Source organism: Phoenix dactylifera, unplaced genomic scaffold (genome assembly GCF_009389715.1).
Source record: "Phoenix dactylifera cultivar Barhee BC4 unplaced genomic scaffold, palm_55x_up_171113_PBpolish2nd_filt_p 000319F, whole genome shotgun sequence".
Classification (NCBI taxonomy): domain Eukaryota; kingdom Viridiplantae; phylum Streptophyta; class Magnoliopsida; order Arecales; family Arecaceae; genus Phoenix; species Phoenix dactylifera.
The window spans coordinates 207174-224481 of record NW_024067788.1 but is presented as its reverse complement, the minus strand read 5'-3'; the positions used below and the strand labels follow the sequence as shown (position 1 = coordinate 224481).

Sequence of the window (17308 nt, the reverse complement as noted above, 5' to 3'; positions counted from 1 at the left end):
AGGGGGAGGGAGAGAGGGTGATCTGGTTAGTGGGGGAATATACAAGATTAGGAAGGGGAGGAGGGGCATTGGACCAAAGGAGGAGGAGGGTGAGAAGGAGAGAGGAGGTGCAGGGGCATTGGCAAGAGCACAAGGCTCAAGAGGATAAGCAAGTTTAGATGGAGAGAGAGAAAGAGGAGAGAGAGGAAGAGGAGAAAAAAGTGAAGGAGATAAACCTACCTCTCTCCAGATATGGTGATGCTCATGCCTGCTAGTCGAGGAGCAGGTGGTGGGAATGGTGCGACATCAGTTGGAGGAGAGGCGGAGATAAGAGGAAAAGCCTATGGGTAGCTCCTACATTTTTTTAATTTTAAATCTTGAAATAATTTATGAATATAATATTTATTAAAAATTATATAATATGTATTTGAATATATGTATAAAATAACTTGCTAGGTTAAAAACTACCAAACTTGAGCCTAACTTAATTTTAAATCAAGCCTAAATTTCTAGGTTAGGCTTAGGCATTAAGCCGAAATCCTCATTCGAGCTTCATTAAAATCAGGCAGGGTCAAGCAAACCAAATGGGTTAGCATGGCTACTATAAACCTTACATCTCACCACTGAGGTAGTAGCACGATGGAAATGGGGCTTTGATTCCACCAGAGTGGCCCAGATTCGAAATGCACGGGCGTCGATGAAATGTGGGGACCGGATGCTCTCCGCTTGGTTTGCCCGGTGGAGTCGCTATCTGGTCTGCCAGATGCTTAGGTGGTGTTGGTGTGATGTACTCACACATGGATTTCCACGGGTAGGGAAAGGTATGAGTAAATTTTGTCTACCTGCATCGAACATTCTCCAGCGCAGTGGGTGGGGCAGTGGGGTTACTACGCGGGTGAAGTTCTCCTCACCCCCCCTCTTCTCTTTTGTTTACCAAAAAAATAAACCTTACATCTCTAAATAAAGAATATAATATTACTAGTAGAAAAACCAATATAAAAGTGAACAACATAGGCATAGCATGGAAGCCCAATCAGCATGGGCGTGGATGCCGCTATCAGTTTATTTAGTGGAACCATATTATGTGAGGGAAACTTATTATGGTTGAGTCCTTTGATTGTGTTGTTTCCTTTTCTTTCTTAAAGTGGGTGGGCCCTGATATCCCTATTGGTGAGGCAATATGAAAGATTGAGGAGTTTTGTTAAGGTTAATAAATTTTTCTTTAGTAAGGTTAATAAGTTTTTCTTCTAAGGCAATGAAAGACTGTGAAGTTCTTTAAAGCCTCCTTACTATGTTTGATCTTAAATTAGGAAAAAAAAAATAAGTTTTTGGTAAACTTTTCATAAGTTTCCTTCTCAAAAATCGGATTCGAGCCAATTATGTCTTAATTTAAGTTAGAAAGGTTGGGCTTTTCTAAATAAAATACTAGAAAGTTGCTCCATGGGCTTGATGATACTATTCACATCAGATAGCTTATTATTGTTGGCCAGATTGTATCTGTGTTTCGCTGACCAGGAGAAGAGGTCTGGAAGTAATGTGTAAAAACTTCCTCCTTAGGCGGATATTAATTATAGAGTAACCAGAAGACAGCATGCTTGGTCAACAAGCACATCATTGGACAGCAAAGTCAATATATGACAAGTGAAAACGTTGGGTCCACTTCTGATGTTAGATAATTTAGCACTTTTGAGGTTTGTTCACTTCTGCGATTGGGTGCCTTTCAATTGCTAATTCTAACATGAATCTTTTATATGCACGTTAGGTTGCAAATTATTTATTGTTATGCGATATTTATGCATTCTAATGATTTCAGAAAAAGCAAAACAAACCTTGTCTAGGGCACTTAAACTTTATAATGCTATCTTATTTCCTGCAAAACAAAAATTTAAACAAGAAGATATGGTAGAAAATCCGAAATCAGAATTTGGAAGCTGAAAAAGGCCTAGAAGAGTGCTCGAGACGTATCTATTCATACTCATTGATACCCTAGGCATGTGCCCTGCCCGGCCTTGGTCAATATGTTATGGATTCTTGGTATTTCAAACCTTGGATTTTCATCTGAAATGCTTAAAATGAATGTAAGATGGCACATTTAGTTGCTTTTGTGTGTAATTTTTTTATGACACGTCTTTGTATGACATGCTTCCTTGATCATGCACCAATATGCGTTCTTGCATGAATGTTACATTATGAGCAATAGAAAAGAGAATTTTAGCCATACTGTAACTGCAATGCTGATTGGGATTGCAATATTTTCTTCCTAAAGGTTGGTGATATTAACAGTGGTTTTAGTAAAACATGTGATGTTTTGATGGAGTGCCTTGGGATGATTTATTGTGAAGTCATATTGTTATTTTGTAATAAAAGTCTAGTCTGAATTGGAGAAGCATCATGCAATTTTGATGGGGGCTTTTACTCTTATCTACTCTGTGGTATTGAAGCTTCTTTAAGATGGAGTTGAATAAGCTCATGATGGAGGATATTCTAAAATCTATACTTTCCATGTGAATGGGTTTATGATATCTTGCTAGCTCTCTCATTACTTGTTTGGGATGCCATGCGAAAGTAATGGCTTTTTCTGTGACTCCTGAAAATCATATAAATAACTACTTTTTTTTTGGTACAATATAAAATGAACTACTTTGCTTCAAATTTGTTCATAGAAACAACAATATGACATTGGTTATAGATGGCAGTGGTTTGCTTTAATTTGAGACATTATATTGCTTTGGATGTTACAACAGGCCACATTTGCCCAATTCAATCATATGAGCAGGTTTATTGGTTTATCCTGTTCAGGTTGGAGCTTATTGTTGTTTCTTTAGTGGTATCATAACAAAAATGAAATTCTTTTTTCTTTCCCTTCTGCAGTATATACACTGGTGCAAGCTCCTAAGGCACTGTGTGGACAATGGTTCATACCAGGGCTGCCCTCTTCCTGTTCTAGGGAGCCATGACCATCCAGAGGAAGATGCTGAGATCCCACAGTCATGCTCCAGTAATGTAGACAAGCGCATTAAAAGACCAATCCACCATGAACAGCGCCGGAACAAAGCAACTGGGGCAATGAAAGATCAGGAGCATACCCTCAGTAGTGTAACTTCATCATCCAGCCAACCGGCTGGGGCGACGATTACAATTTACAAGGGAGAGGAAACTGGTTGGGATTACAATTGCAAGCCAACTGGATGGCAAGAGGATAGTGACGAAATAAAGGGTAGTGACTGGGATGACTGAGTACCGGAATAAAGTACCTGAATGATCGAATGGATGAAATATAATTTAATTTTTATAGAAACCAATCTCTTGGACCAAATCTTTGTCTTTATTTTCATCAATCAATTCCAATATGTGAAGGAGTTCGCATACAGTTGTTGGTATTTCCATTGCATCTCATGCAAATTGGGAAAATATATAAATACATGGAACTATTCTATGGAAGCTGTGCATTGACTTGCTCCTCCTCCTCCCTCCCTCCTCCCCTAAAGCAGCCTACATTGTTTTATTGCTGCATCATGGTTCTGCTGCACTCAGGAATCTCTCTCTCACATGAAGACAATGTTCTACATGTTTAGTGTTAAAATATTTGCAGTAGGTGGGAGAAACAAGAGAAGAAAAGAAAGAGAAATATATTCGGTATATTCCAAGGGTTATATATATTCGTGTACAAACTCCATAAAAAAAAATAATATAGGCTGATATAAGATAATGCTAATAAATAAAAATAATACTCGCCGATACAAGTTGTTATGTTATCTCTCTAAAATCATTCTAACAATATCATGCTAGCAAAGAAAAATAATAACCGATACAAATCACGCTAATAAAGTAAAATAATATGGGCTGATACAGGTTAGTACGTGATCTCTAAAATTATGCTAATATTTAGAACGATGAACTCCTGAGACTTTTCAGTTTTATTTATTATATTTATTTACACTTCCCCCAAAGGTAATAATATGGACCTATAGCTTGAACTTCTGTTGGCTAATCCACTTCCTAAAGGATGGTGAGAGTTGATAGTTATAAAACAGACGTTGCAAAGCAAATGGCTACTCATATATTTGTGCAGATTAGCCGCAATGCTACTTATTTGCTTGGTCCATATGCTGCCTAAGAACAAAAAAAACTCAATAGTCTATTGGCACTAATTCGAGTTTATGTTATGCTCTACGCCCGACTCCATGGCATTAGCTTGTGCCTTCTACTTCGAAGCATCATTGAGTTTTGATTGTTTGCTGGATGGCTATGATCAAATTAGACAATATTAAAAAGTTATTTAGGCATACTCTATAATCTTAGTTTATATTATATGCCCTATGATTATCATTTTATGTTGGTGTTTGGGACAGAATGCTCACTGAAAGAAGAAATTCATAGAGGGATTAAGAAATTCAAGGACCTCATGATGGTTGAACTTCTAGATGATATCCAATACATTTTTGACTTTTTTTTATTGGACATTTTCTCTAGCCTTGAGATTATCTTTCTTGAGGGTCCAGCTTATATTTATCTATTTTTTTTCAGTCTCACATAAGGCATCATCTGTAATATCTTTAAATGTTCTATTTTATTATGTCGATTCATGTCTTTAAAGCTTGCTTTAGCTATAATCTAAACTAATTTGAGATTCGAAAGTTTTATATTGTTTTGCAAGTCTAGGTATCATAGTTCTATACCAAGGCTGCTTTAGAGATAGTAAATTTAAAAACTGTAATTTTATTTTTCCACAAACTTAGAATCTTTTATTTATAAAATTAGATATTTTAAATAGATATTTGTTTGTTAAGGAGAGAGATTCTTAAAAAGGGCAAAAGTCTAAGACAAGTACAAAAACAATAATTTGAAAAATATTAATATTTTTTAATATCATAAACTCTCATTATTTTTTAATATTTCCAATGTGTTCTAAATAGAAACCATACTATGACCAGACTTCTTTATAGTTGAAATCCATTCCCCCATTTTTTAAGGATAATCTTTCTGTTAATACATTGCAATTAGGTGTGAAAGAATGTAAAAAGAGACAGTATCATTATTTTTCTTTCATTCCCCGATTCAATATAGAAGAAGCCACTACTTTTCCAACATATTTGAAACATATTTGGAGCAAGGAGATTGATTATTTTTTCTAAACTCAAGTAATTTCTCTAAGCACTTTGTAAGAACATATCTGGTACTGCTTAAAATCATATTTTTAAAATTTTTAAGATATTTTTTCAAATGTAATACTTAATAATTAATATTTGAAAAGTATTTTCAGAACAAGAAAAAGTCAAGAAAAAAAAAACAAGAGGAAATAATTATATGTGTGGTCCGGACCGTGACCATGGTTCGAACCGGCGTGGTTCCGGTCTAGTAGGAGAGTCGCAGCCTTCTCCAAGCCCTACCGGTACCACTCTTCCACCCATAGCATCATTCTCTCCTCTCCTCTCCCCTCCCCTGTTCCCAGCCACCCCCGGAGAGATGATCCTCGTGCTTCGCCTCCGTCGAAGACCCCTCCTTTCAATCCCCATTTCGACCTTCTTTCGTCCCCATGGCTGTCCCAGGCTCTTTTCCTTCCCCAAACCCCCTGAACAAATCCCACAACAACCCCTATTTTTCTCGTCGTCGTCGTCGCCGACGAAATAGTACCAGTCCGGTGACCTGGGGAGTGATTCAGGGCCGCAAGGAGCGGCTTGTCTCCCGCGTCATCATCTCCGACTACCTCAAGTCCATCGGCGTCGTCCCCGACGAGCTCGAGACCCTCGAGCTCCCCTCCTCCGTCGAGGTCATGCGCGAGCGCGTCGACTTCCTCCAACGCCTCGGCCTCTCCGTCGACGACTTCAACTCCTACCCCCTCTTGCTCGCCTGCAGCGTCCGCAAGAACATGATCCCCGTCCTCTCCTACCTCGAGAAGCTCGGCATCCCCCGCCCCCGCCTCGCCGACTTCCTCCCGCTGCCCCCAGGTCCTCCACGCCAGCGTCATCGTCGAGCTCGCCCCTGTCGTCAAGTTCCTCCGCGGCCTCGACGTCGAGCGCTCCGACATCCCCTTCGTCCTCCAGCGCTACCCCGACCTCCTCTTTCAAGCCCGAGGGCACCATGAGCACCTCCGTCGCCTATCTCGTAAGTGTCGGCGTCGCCCCCCCGACATCGGCCCCATGGTCACCCAGTTCCCCTTCTTCCTCGGCATGCGCGTTGGAACCGCCATCAAGCCCCTCCTCGACTTCCTCCTCTCCCTCGGCCTCCCCAGGCAAATCCTTGCCCGCATGCTCGAGAAGCGCCCCTACCTCCGGCTACGACCTCCACGAGACCGTAAAGCCCAACGTCGACGCCCTCCTCGCCTTCGGAGTCCGCCGGGAGGCCCTCCCCTCGGTGATCGCGCAGCACCCCCAGATTCTTGGTCTGCCGCTCAAGGCGAAGCTCTCGGCTCAGCAGTACTTCCTCAACCTCAAGCTCGGGATCGACCCCGACGGCTTCGCCCGGGCCCTCGAGAGGATGCCCCAGATCGTCAGCCTCAGCCAGAGTGTCATCCTGAAGCCCGTGGAGTTCCTCCGCGGCCGGGGATCCCCGGGAGGACGTGGCGAGGATGGTCGTCAGGTGCCCCCAGCTGCTCGTGCTCCGGGTCGAGCTCATGAAGAACGCCTATTACTTCTTTAAGAGCGAGATGAAGCGGCCCTTGCAGGAGCTGTTGGAGTTCCCCGAGTACTTCACATATAGTTTGGAATCGAGGATCAAACCAAGGTACCAAAGGATAGCGAGCAGGGGGATCAGGTGCACTCTAGACTGGTTCTTGAATTGCAGTGACCAGAGATTCGAAGAGAGAATGCGAGGGGATTACATCGAACCAGAGACTGCCCTTCTTTTGTCATGGGTGGGAAGTTGGATATGCCGGGGAGGGAGTTGGTATCCGAGAAAGAGGAGGATGAGAGTGATGATGAAATGCTCTACAGGCGGACTGTTTCACTTTAGTAAATCAGTTGGAATACCTTGTAACTTTAAAGCATCATCTTCACAGGCAGGCACTACCAATGCTAGCCAATATTTTTTTTTTGAGCTCATTAATCTGATTTCAATCCGTAATTTGAGCTGCTTTTTATCTTCAGATTGGTAGTCAACCTAACATCGGCCTGCCATCCTTTTCATCCAGGCTTTGTCGACTAACACCAGCTATGGTAGTAAGCTTTGCAAATCTGTATCTTTCTCCCTCCACCATAATGCCAGGAATCTTATGTATTGTTTGATATATTTTTTTTACCAAATGTTACTTGAATTTGTTGTTGGACCTGGATGCTAGCTTAGAAAGCACAAGCAAATGCATGTGGATGTAATCATTGATCAACGAAAAATCTATAAATGATATCTGGAAAGACTATTTTTATGTCGAGCATCATGTATTTATTTTTATATAAAAAATAAGTAATGATTTGAATCCTTGGATAAAATTTGAAAGAGTAGTTTTATGGAGAACTCCATGTGTTTATTTGATACAGATTTATGGGCAATGATTCGAGTCCTTGACTTACATATTTTGTTTTTTTTCTTTTTGATATGCATGCCATTAGCAATATCCACATTGTCATTCTCTTTCTTTGGCTACATACTTTGTAGTCTGAGGAACCTTGAAGGGTTTCTTTCTTGTTGCGTGAGCTTAAACTAGAGAACTAATGTGATAAGCTTTCATTTCTACAACCTGCCTTTCTAGCCTTAAATGCATGCCTCATGTCTTGCAAAAAGTTGCCTTGGATTCATTGGTGGTCTATGCTAACCAGAAGAAATGCATCCTGAAACCACTCTCATATCTTACATCTATAGGTAATAGTTTGAAATATTACGACATTGAGTGTGCTAATGATCTTCCTTTTGTGAATACAATTTTAAGCTGGTGAGAAGAATATTACAACTGTTTCTCATTGATTAGCTCCCTTGGTGGACAGCGCCACCCCTCATGTAGTGCAAGCTTTTTCAGAATTTGTCATTTTTATGGTTCTATTAGAAGTCTCGCTATTTATTTGTAAGATCAATCTGAGATAGCTAAAAGGATATGGGTATTTTCTTAGTCATCGATTCTAAGCTAGCCCTCATTTTCATCTGTGTTTACAGTAGTACCCTTGTGGTTAAGTTCTCAATTTTACGCTGTACTTATCTTTAGGCCCTTATCCCAGGCTTTTCCTTCATAATTTTAACTTAAAGTTTAACGTCATTTGCACCCATTACTAAATCTTACATATGATATCTTGTACTAAAAAAAAAAAAAAAAACAAAACTCTACGTCATCACCTTTACGTATTATAGTCAATATATATGCTGGTATCTGCATTGCAAGATAAGCACATATAATAGATACCATGTACTGCCAAGTTCTCAATACAAGCTAGTGACTTCATGCCTGGAATCTTTGTTTGCCTTCACATGTGCTGAAAAAGTATAAAAGACGATGTATAAATGCATGTTTGGTGGTATTGTGGATAGTGACCAAACTAATGGACTTATTGATAGTTCAAACTTATAGTGATATCATGTTCATATCTGAAATATATCATCCGAATCATGTATATAAATTTTTTCGGTCAAACTAAAAATTCTCAATTTGAGAACATGAAGATTCATCATGATCATGGACATCACTTGAGCACGAGAATATTGTGAGAGTTTAGACTTTGCTTGGCTGGGAATGCAAATAGGAATCTATAAGTACATACCTCAGATTTGGACCCTTTTTTTTTTCAGTCATAGTGCCATCCTCTAACAATGAAGTTAGGGCTGGCTTATATATAGGAATATAAAAATCACATCATAAGTTAGTTAACATGTTGTGTTAGATAAGCATATCAACAATTAGGTAAATTGGTAATCATTGTCAACATGCTATGTAGCTCTGAATTTGATGCCTTTATTAATATTCCCTTAATTGTCATCATTAGACTTTCTACCTAGTCATTTTTGGTGGCTTAGAGAGTTGCAAGGCTGATCACATTTTTCATGAGTTTGACATGAGATTTAGATGTGAACAATAGAAATTTAAAAATGCCTTGATCTGTAAGGAGGGAGTGAGTAGGAGAGTATTTTACAGTAGCATTAAATGCTTTGCTTAGCCGTGTGGACTAAGCTTGGTATATTTGGGTGAACTAGGAACTTGAGTTCTGAACAAACAAATGGAAGTGCCCCACATCTGACTGAACTTGAGTTTAGGCCTCTCATTTATTGGGAAACAAACATGCCAATGTACTAGCTAGGAAGCTAGAATAGACAAAGGTATGTATTAACACATACTAAGAAATGAATGTTAGCCAAAATTTCAAACAAGTTTTGTTTTATTCAAGATGTTATTCCATTTCCAGTTTTTTATTCAAGTGTTTGTGTTCTAGTGGAACATGTGCATGTAGGAATAATTGAGCATTTTGTCATCATCATGCACACAATAATTTAGGCTAACTTAAAGCAGTTGCAATAATTTAGGCACTGTTAGTAAAGGGTGTACTGTAAGAACATTGATTTTCAGATAGTATGTATATATTGTGATTTATATAGAGTCGGCAATTCCCTTGGAAATTTTAGATTGAGTGTCTGAGTGCTTCCAAAATTTTTCGTCATAACATCTTATTTCTGTGAAACACATCGACTTACAATTTATTCCTTGCGAGTTGTCCAGTTTCTTTTTAAGATCTAGATTGATTAGGAATGGGAAGACTCATTTATATCTACTCAAATTTCCACTCAATTGTCTATACAGATGCTGTATTTCTGTTTTTAGATGTGAAATTGACCTAGCGGGCACTTCCATTGTTTGTGATATGGACGGATGGAGTAGGAGAAAAAAATTGAGATATATAAAATCATATGTTTATCGAATTGTTCTTGTATTATTACATGCATGAATGAAACAATAGCTCTGCATCTGCGATTGTTTACGTTGTTTGAAAGCTTCCTCGGTAATTCTTCTGTTTATCAAAATGTTATGATTTTCTCAATTTGGAACTGGGTTGGCAAACTTGATGTTGTTGGCCCAGCTGTTTATGCGCAGCTGCGAATGCTACACGTCAGCTTTGATTCAGGTTGGTTGGATGTGTAGCAGCTGACTGCCTGAGTTGCAGGCAGACATCTAAAATCTAAACCACTTTCTCTTAGAGGGAACTGCTTTAATTAGCTGTGTTTCCATTTCTCATATTCTGACATCTATGGTTACGATACGGTACTCATTGACTAGTACTTTGTCATGAAACATCATCCAGCTTGGAAGCAGTGTCCATTTGTGATGTGATGCTCCTTTTCAAAGAGGCTCAGGGAGGTCATGTTCTTGGGGGACTATGTTGCCATAGTGTTTCTTTAACTTTCTTGTAAGAAAATGAGATGTGCCATGATGACCAATTTGTGAGGAACCAAGTCCTCAAATTTGGAATGAAACATCAGATAGTTTGAACATGACCATGTTTGATTTTATTAACCTAGGATGCTTGGTTCAAATTTGGTTTATTCAAGTATGAATTCGGTTAAAAGCCATATGCTTAAGTTGTTTGCAAATGAGAAATTCTACAGACTAGCTAGCCAAGAATTCCTGGATAGCTGATACAGATAAGTAACGAATTGAGAAACTTATTTGTTGTAGGTTGGTGGATGAGAGAGAGTGAATGCCTTCCCTGCCATCTGCTATTTTGTAATCAAGAATTCCAATCAATGCCTAGGGTTTAGGTTGTGAGGGCTCAGAATGTCATCCACTGATTGGCTGAAAGCTCTTATCCAGATTCTCCTTGAAGGTTTTACCCCGTAGATAAGATACAGTTCACTTGCACATCTTGGAAGACCTCGCTTAGTCATTTGGATTTCAAGTAAGATATAGAAACTCTTCAAAATGGGCATCAAGATGTACCAATACATCTCTAGTCAAGAAAGAAACTCTTCAAAATGGACATCAGGATGCACCAACACATCCCAAATCATGAAAAACTTGTTGAGACCTACACTAATTTGGCAGTGCTGTGTGTCAATTCACTAGAAGAGGGTTCGAGAGGGAATTGAGGTTTCACCTATGTGCACTGACCTGAGAGGTCGGAAAGGGGGGAAGGGTGGTCAATCTCTAAATTTTAATGGCTCATTTTCATGTGAAGGTTGGCTGGAGAGACGCATAGGGCAAGTTGTAGAGAGGTGGAGAAAAGGCATAATGTTTACTAGGAAAATGAGAGAATATCAACAATTTGGTTAGCCACTTTCAAAGAAAATAACTTATTTTTTGGATGATAAAGAAAATAACTTATTGAAGTCTAATTCATAAGTTGGCCATGGAGTTATTTTTCAACTTGTGAGATTAAAATAATTGGTGGATTGTTTTGATTTGATGGTAAGCTAATAGACATTGGATAGTTAGAGCGTTTTAGATGACTTGATCCAACTATAACATAAAACTAATGGTGAGTTAGAGGACATTACACCATAAAAGGCCTGTCTGAGAATAACCTGTGGAATGTCCTCGGTCCATATCACATTCGCTTCCATGCTGGCAGATCAATGATCTGATTTCGGAACCTACTACTATGAGTGCAAAAGTAAATTTCAAGAGATGCAAAACTACACAAACAAGATGGTTTGGTGTACACTGTTTCTTGGTAAACCATCAAACCATGGTCATGAAATCGGCTTCCAACCACACTGCTCATGCTCAGTAAACCTCAGGCCTTCCCATGCCCCAGTAACCTTCAAAACAGCAACTTATGGAGTTTGATTGTTGCACTTGTCGACAAGGGGATTTGGTTTGAAATTGATAATGAGAGATACCCCTGATAGGGGTGTTAGAGGGTGTGTTTTTCTTGATGATATCCTAAAAATATCATCAACCAAGAGAGCTGCAGGGTGAAGCAACTGTGCTGAATTGGTGGCACTTTGTTGAAGACCTTTGGTTCTGAGAATACTGCAGATGATAAAGAAATATGCAACCAAAATTTTTTGTTTACGATGAGAATTGGTTTTCCCTCACTGAAAACCAGTTTCCCTCTTGTTTGCACCCATTTGAGATGCATTTTGTGTTCCATTATGAAACTCGACCGTATAGGTCCCTTGTCTCCTCATCGAAAATATGTCCCTTTTCTGGAGTTAATTAGAGGCATCTAGTAGTACATATAGGAGTTGGCACAACCCTGAAACTTCTCCATGATTTGCAGTGGTCTGCTAATCTGTTTTGACACCCATAGCCTAAAACATGGCAGCTCATCTTGTTTGAATACCCTCCTGCCAAATCAATGGTTCAAGGAGAAGGAAATCTCTCTTTGGAGTTTTTGATCCATATATATATGGATTGGAGTTTTTCTCTTCATGTACTCGACCTGCACAGAAGATCACTTTTGCAACAGCAGAATGCTGTCGAACTAGATTGTTATTAATCCAGAGGAAAATTCTCGGACTTCCCTTTCATCCTATCTCATGTTACAATTTCAACTCTTTCGTGAGCTTGTTTGCATTCAAAGTGCCGCTCCACTACATGTCTGCTTCCCACTTTTTAACTTTCTTATAGCAGATTGCCTTACCAACTTGATCAATAGATGCCATGAGTACTACCATCTGCAAGAGAACCAATCTAAGAAAATGTTGGGGTACATCTTCCATGGACCATGAGAATTACTAATTCAATCCCTTTTAACTTTTTAACTGGACATGTAACATTAGCTCATGCATTGTGGATTTCAATTAACCACTAGGAAGTCCTTAGTTGATATGCACATAAGGATATATGATGCCATGACTTTTATCATTCTAAATATATAATATGTGCATCTTGCCTTTACCTTCAAAAGTAATATTTTGCTTTTCATGGTCAACAAAACACCTTCATTGCTGTCCCCACAAGCAAACACAACAATATGATGTGAAAAACCCTTTATTGTTTATGAATTGACGAACAGCTTATTTTTGCTTACTGCAGTTTGCGCCCGTAAGCCCGCTGGTTTCTACGATGCTTGGCATGATCTGATTGGTTATAATACTAGTTGGTTGCACTTTGTGCTGCATCATACACAAAGAGCTCCCAAGAACTAGTGCAATGTAGACATAGATCAGCATTGCAGTATTCTCATAAGGTTGTTCATCTTGTGATGCAGGAGCCGCTGAAACCATCCAGTAATTGCTACCAATCTGGAGGATTTGAAAAAGAATTTGGGCCAGCAATATTAGTGGCACAAGAGCTCCTTTGTATGCTATAGTAATGTATCTCCAGTAGACCCAAAACCCAACTTTGCCTTTCTCACTCTCTTCTTCCTGAACTAGTTGTACCTTTTGACTACCTACGTCTGGTTACCATTCTGTCCAATCTTTTCTGCTGTACTCTATGAGGAGCCTGTGTGCTGCTTTCTTTGTCAAAGAACCACCTTCCATGGCGCTGCCGAAGCATTCTAAAGAGCACCAACCAATTCCATAAACTCAGTTCCTGAGTTTAGTATATCACTGTATTTGGCCCCTTGTGTAATTTCTCCATATTTCATAACGTACAAAAAAACAGAAAAACTTTTGTCTAGCAGACTGCTGCAGTGCAATGCAGAGATAATGTGTTATCAAAGCATGAGGAGAAAACAAAAATAGTATCACTCACCAGGATAAGATCAGCAGAAGGTGGAAATTCCACCTGATGTGTGACATAAACAGTTGTTTTGGAAGCTAAAAACCCAAGCAAAACTCCTGCAATATAAAGGTTAATTACTTGCTTAGTAGTATCTTTTCTCTCTCTCTCTCTGTTTTTTTTTTTTTTTTTGTTGGATGCAAATGGAGGAAGAATGTCCTCCGCCAGTTTTATTCATAATGACTAGGAATACTGAGCAGTTTGAATACTTGCCCAGTACTATCAAAGGGAGACTACCATGGTTTGAATTCTGTCATGCCAACTTTACTGATTTGTGTATCATCTAGGATTCAAGTAGGTACAAGTAAACATCATCTTCTCCTTATAATTCTCTTGCATCCTCCCCAGTGGAACATTGCCTAACATGACCACAAAGGTAGCTTGACAAAGTAAGACTTCTCTGGTAGTTCACAGCAACAAGCAAAGCCCGGACCAAAGAATACTGAGAAATGGGGCTCCTGAAGAAGAGGGCTCTCGAAGAGAGCCCTCCTCCCAAAGAACCCGGCATAGCCAAGAATCAAACCGCGGAATTCCATGATTTTGATATATGATGACATGAGGAAGAGCAGACCACACCAAATCCTAAGAAAGAAGGGCAATTTCTTCTCCCTTAGACCAGAATGCATGCTGATTCCAGAAGGCAGAGAGAGACTGGAGATGGTAAAGACGAATTTTGAACACCAAAACCGATTGTTCTCTGCTCTCTTCTCGCTATATTCTCCACTCTTGCACCCCCGGTGGAGACACACCAAGGGCAGGACTGCCAAGAGAACAAGATGGTAGAAAATAGTGCGTAAAAAATAAAATAAAATATATAAATAAATTTACTTCATTCTATAAGCTTAAGCGTAATTTTAGCGTGGTATCAGAGCAGAAGTCCGGCGTTCGAATCATGTTTTCACACTCTTTAACCTCATTATTAAAAAAAATTTACATGTTGGACTCATCTATTAAAAAAAAAATCCGGCCCCCATATGAGAGGGAGTATGAAAAAATATAAAATATAAAAATAAATCTACTTCATCCTATCAGCTTAAGTTTTTAGGATAAGTGGTGATTTTAATATAGAGCACCATGAAGATGTGGCTGAGGGACCCAGAATCTCAAGAAGAGTGCGAGGAAGAGGCTGACGTACCATCAGAGAGACCCAAGATTGGAGCTTTCGGAACTTTTCTTCGAGAGAGTGGGAGGAGGGGAGTGCATGGGGGCGTCAAAGCCGGCTCCTTCGGGGCCATGCTAGTCATGGCAATGACTAAAAGAGCATTTGGTTTTGTTTTTCTTGTTCATGTTGGATTTGGTTGCTGATTTTGAGCCCAGCTCACTTAGATGACTACGAAAGCTTAATCATTAGACTAAAAGGGTGATCAATCAAAGCTGAAATTGGATTAATATGATTTGGTTTCCTACTGCTATTCTTTGTAGAATGTAGCATGATATTAAACATCAGCTTAACCTGAATCACTCCTAGTATATCATTTTATTTTTATTCCTAGAAATATGAGTTATAAATCATAGCCCTTCCGTTCATGGATGTTGATGGTGAGTCTGCATCAAGATGGGCCGTTCACAAAAACATAGCAAGCAATATCGAGATTAAGTCTAATCTTTATTTCCAAATCAATATGCTTCATCTCTCACTTTACCACTTTCATCTTAAATGATAAGTGCTATAGGAAATTTCACAAATCAACTGCTACGACACTACCATGCAACTCATAGGCTAAGTTTTATCTTACTAAGAATAGCAATTCTATCCTAGAAAAAAAAAAAAGAGTAAATTACAAAAATATCCTTAAGGTTTATATTTATTACACCTACACTCAATAGTTTGTAAAATCTACACTTATACCCAGTTAAATTAATGGTGTTAGTAAATTCATTTACCCCCTAAGTCAAAATTGTCTCTAAGTAATGAGCAAATTACAAACAAAATTCTTAAGATTAGATGTAAATTATACTTACATCCAATTGTTTAAAAAACCTACGCTTATCCTATTGAGATTTATTTTTATTCAACACTTTAACCCATAACTTAACAATATGTTAGCCAAATTATTAACTTAATTGGGACCTAAATGCTATATCAGAAAGAAAAAAAATAGAAAATGACCAAACTAACATTAAGTGATATAACTTCCATCCAAGGAGTAGCCATAAGGTGCTATGGGTTTGGAGCTTGATCTTGATAAATCATTGGAAAAGATCTATATACTAAGGAAAAAAGCAATTTAGATCTCTCAGGCAAGTGAGTGCCTCTAAAATTTTCTACTGTAGAAAACTAGTATTAAAAGTTTTGTCGTTTAAGCCAACCTGTTCATGGTCCAAGCCAGGCCATAGAACCACAACTGATGCACACTCTATAGGCTGCCAGAGCTACTATAATTCTATATGTAGATATAGGAATCTTCATCCATAACGATACTATTAAAGAGTCATGTCTATGGTATTAGACAAGAAGAACTCAGAATCAGCAAATGATACACCAGTATTTCCGATCTCTGTAACATGGCAAGCGGAAAAGCAAGATCAAAATCTGATCAGAAAGAACGCTCGTTGCTAAATACTAGTCGGGAATTAAAGATGCTCGTCGCCGGATGCTAGCTGGGAAGAAAATTTGTAGTTGGCCACTCGTTGGGAAGGGACGCACATGGTGGGGTAGCGAAGTGGGTTCTTTCATTTTCTTCATGATCCTATCGATGCCATTGAATCTTATACTATTTTATGATTTTTATCTAGCCATGCTACCAAAACCATTGAAAATGATATGGAAGCCCAAAAGACCAACAGATATATTAAACAACAGCTATATTAAAAGACCCAAGGAGCATAAAGTATTATCTTCTACATGATATGGTCATCATACAGAGCTTCAAGGAATGCATATCAAAATAATTTGGCAATCACCCTGTCAAGATATAGTTATAAAATGATGAAATTTGAATTTTAAAGTTTCTAATGTATGACAACCAATAACAAGGTGGGGATATTTTCCGGTTCGATTGGCCGGTCCGGTCCAGTTTTAATAAGCAGGTGGCTTGAGTAGAAGAGATGGATGGCAGCGAGAGTGAACCAACTCAGCCAAAATTTCTACTCAACAACTTGAACTGATGGCCTAAACCAACCCAAGCCTTCTTATTTCTTGAGTTTGAGAGGACAATTCTCCTCTCATCTAATCTTTTCTCCTCCCTAGCCTCCATGCCATCAACTTCCAGCTTTTCCAACAACCATGATCCATGGAGTCTCTCCAACAACAACCTCCTCACTATCACCTCTCCTATCCACACCTCCACCTCCCACTCCTCCAGCTAGTACAGTCTCCATGGCCCCACCACCCATCTTCATGACTTTGCCAAGAAACAAGTGGATCAAGCCCAATTTTATTTCACAACTAATTTTTGTTACTTTTAATCAAATCGATGCAAATCCAAATAGATCGAGCCCAGTTTTAAGAGCTCCATGCATGTCATTGATAGGTTTTTTTTGACTTTGAGTTGTTTCTTTTTTGTCCTCCAGAAATACTGCAAGGCTCCCATTATATGCACAAAAACACCCATGCTTACATGGCACAAGAAGATTGGCATAATACACAGGACTTTTTTTTTGCCAAACAAGAAGGGTTAAAAATCACCTTGATGTACTCCCTTTTCTCCAAACTTTTTGAATGGACACATAAATACTCCTCGAGTCCTAGTATCCTACACATTGGAGTCTATCTTGGGTTCCATATAACTTGCAAAATATTTTTCTTGA

The 17308-nt window shown here is 39.0% G+C and overlaps 2 protein-coding genes across 2 annotated transcripts; one reads left to right on the top strand and one right to left on the bottom strand.

The window, feature by feature from the left end:
• The first annotated feature begins 5515 nt into the window (after positions 1-5515).
• On the top strand, positions 5516-13646 carry LOC103715654 (transcription termination factor MTERF4, chloroplastic). Its single transcript, XM_008803360.4, is given in 9 exon segments — positions 5516-5913; positions 5915-6040; positions 6042-6103; positions 6106-6250; positions 6252-6530; positions 6532-6812; positions 6815-6976; positions 7065-7136; positions 12869-13646. Coding segments are annotated over 7 exon segments (1407 nt in total). The 3' UTR covers positions 6931-6976; positions 7065-7136; positions 12869-13646.
• Positions 12850-16894, bottom strand: LOC103715694 (ABC transporter C family member 3). Its single transcript, XM_039118205.1, is given in 4 exon segments — positions 12850-13343; positions 13346-13428; positions 13533-13717; positions 16784-16894. Coding segments are annotated over 4 exon segments (873 nt in total).
• Positions 16895-17308: the final 414 nt, after the last annotated feature.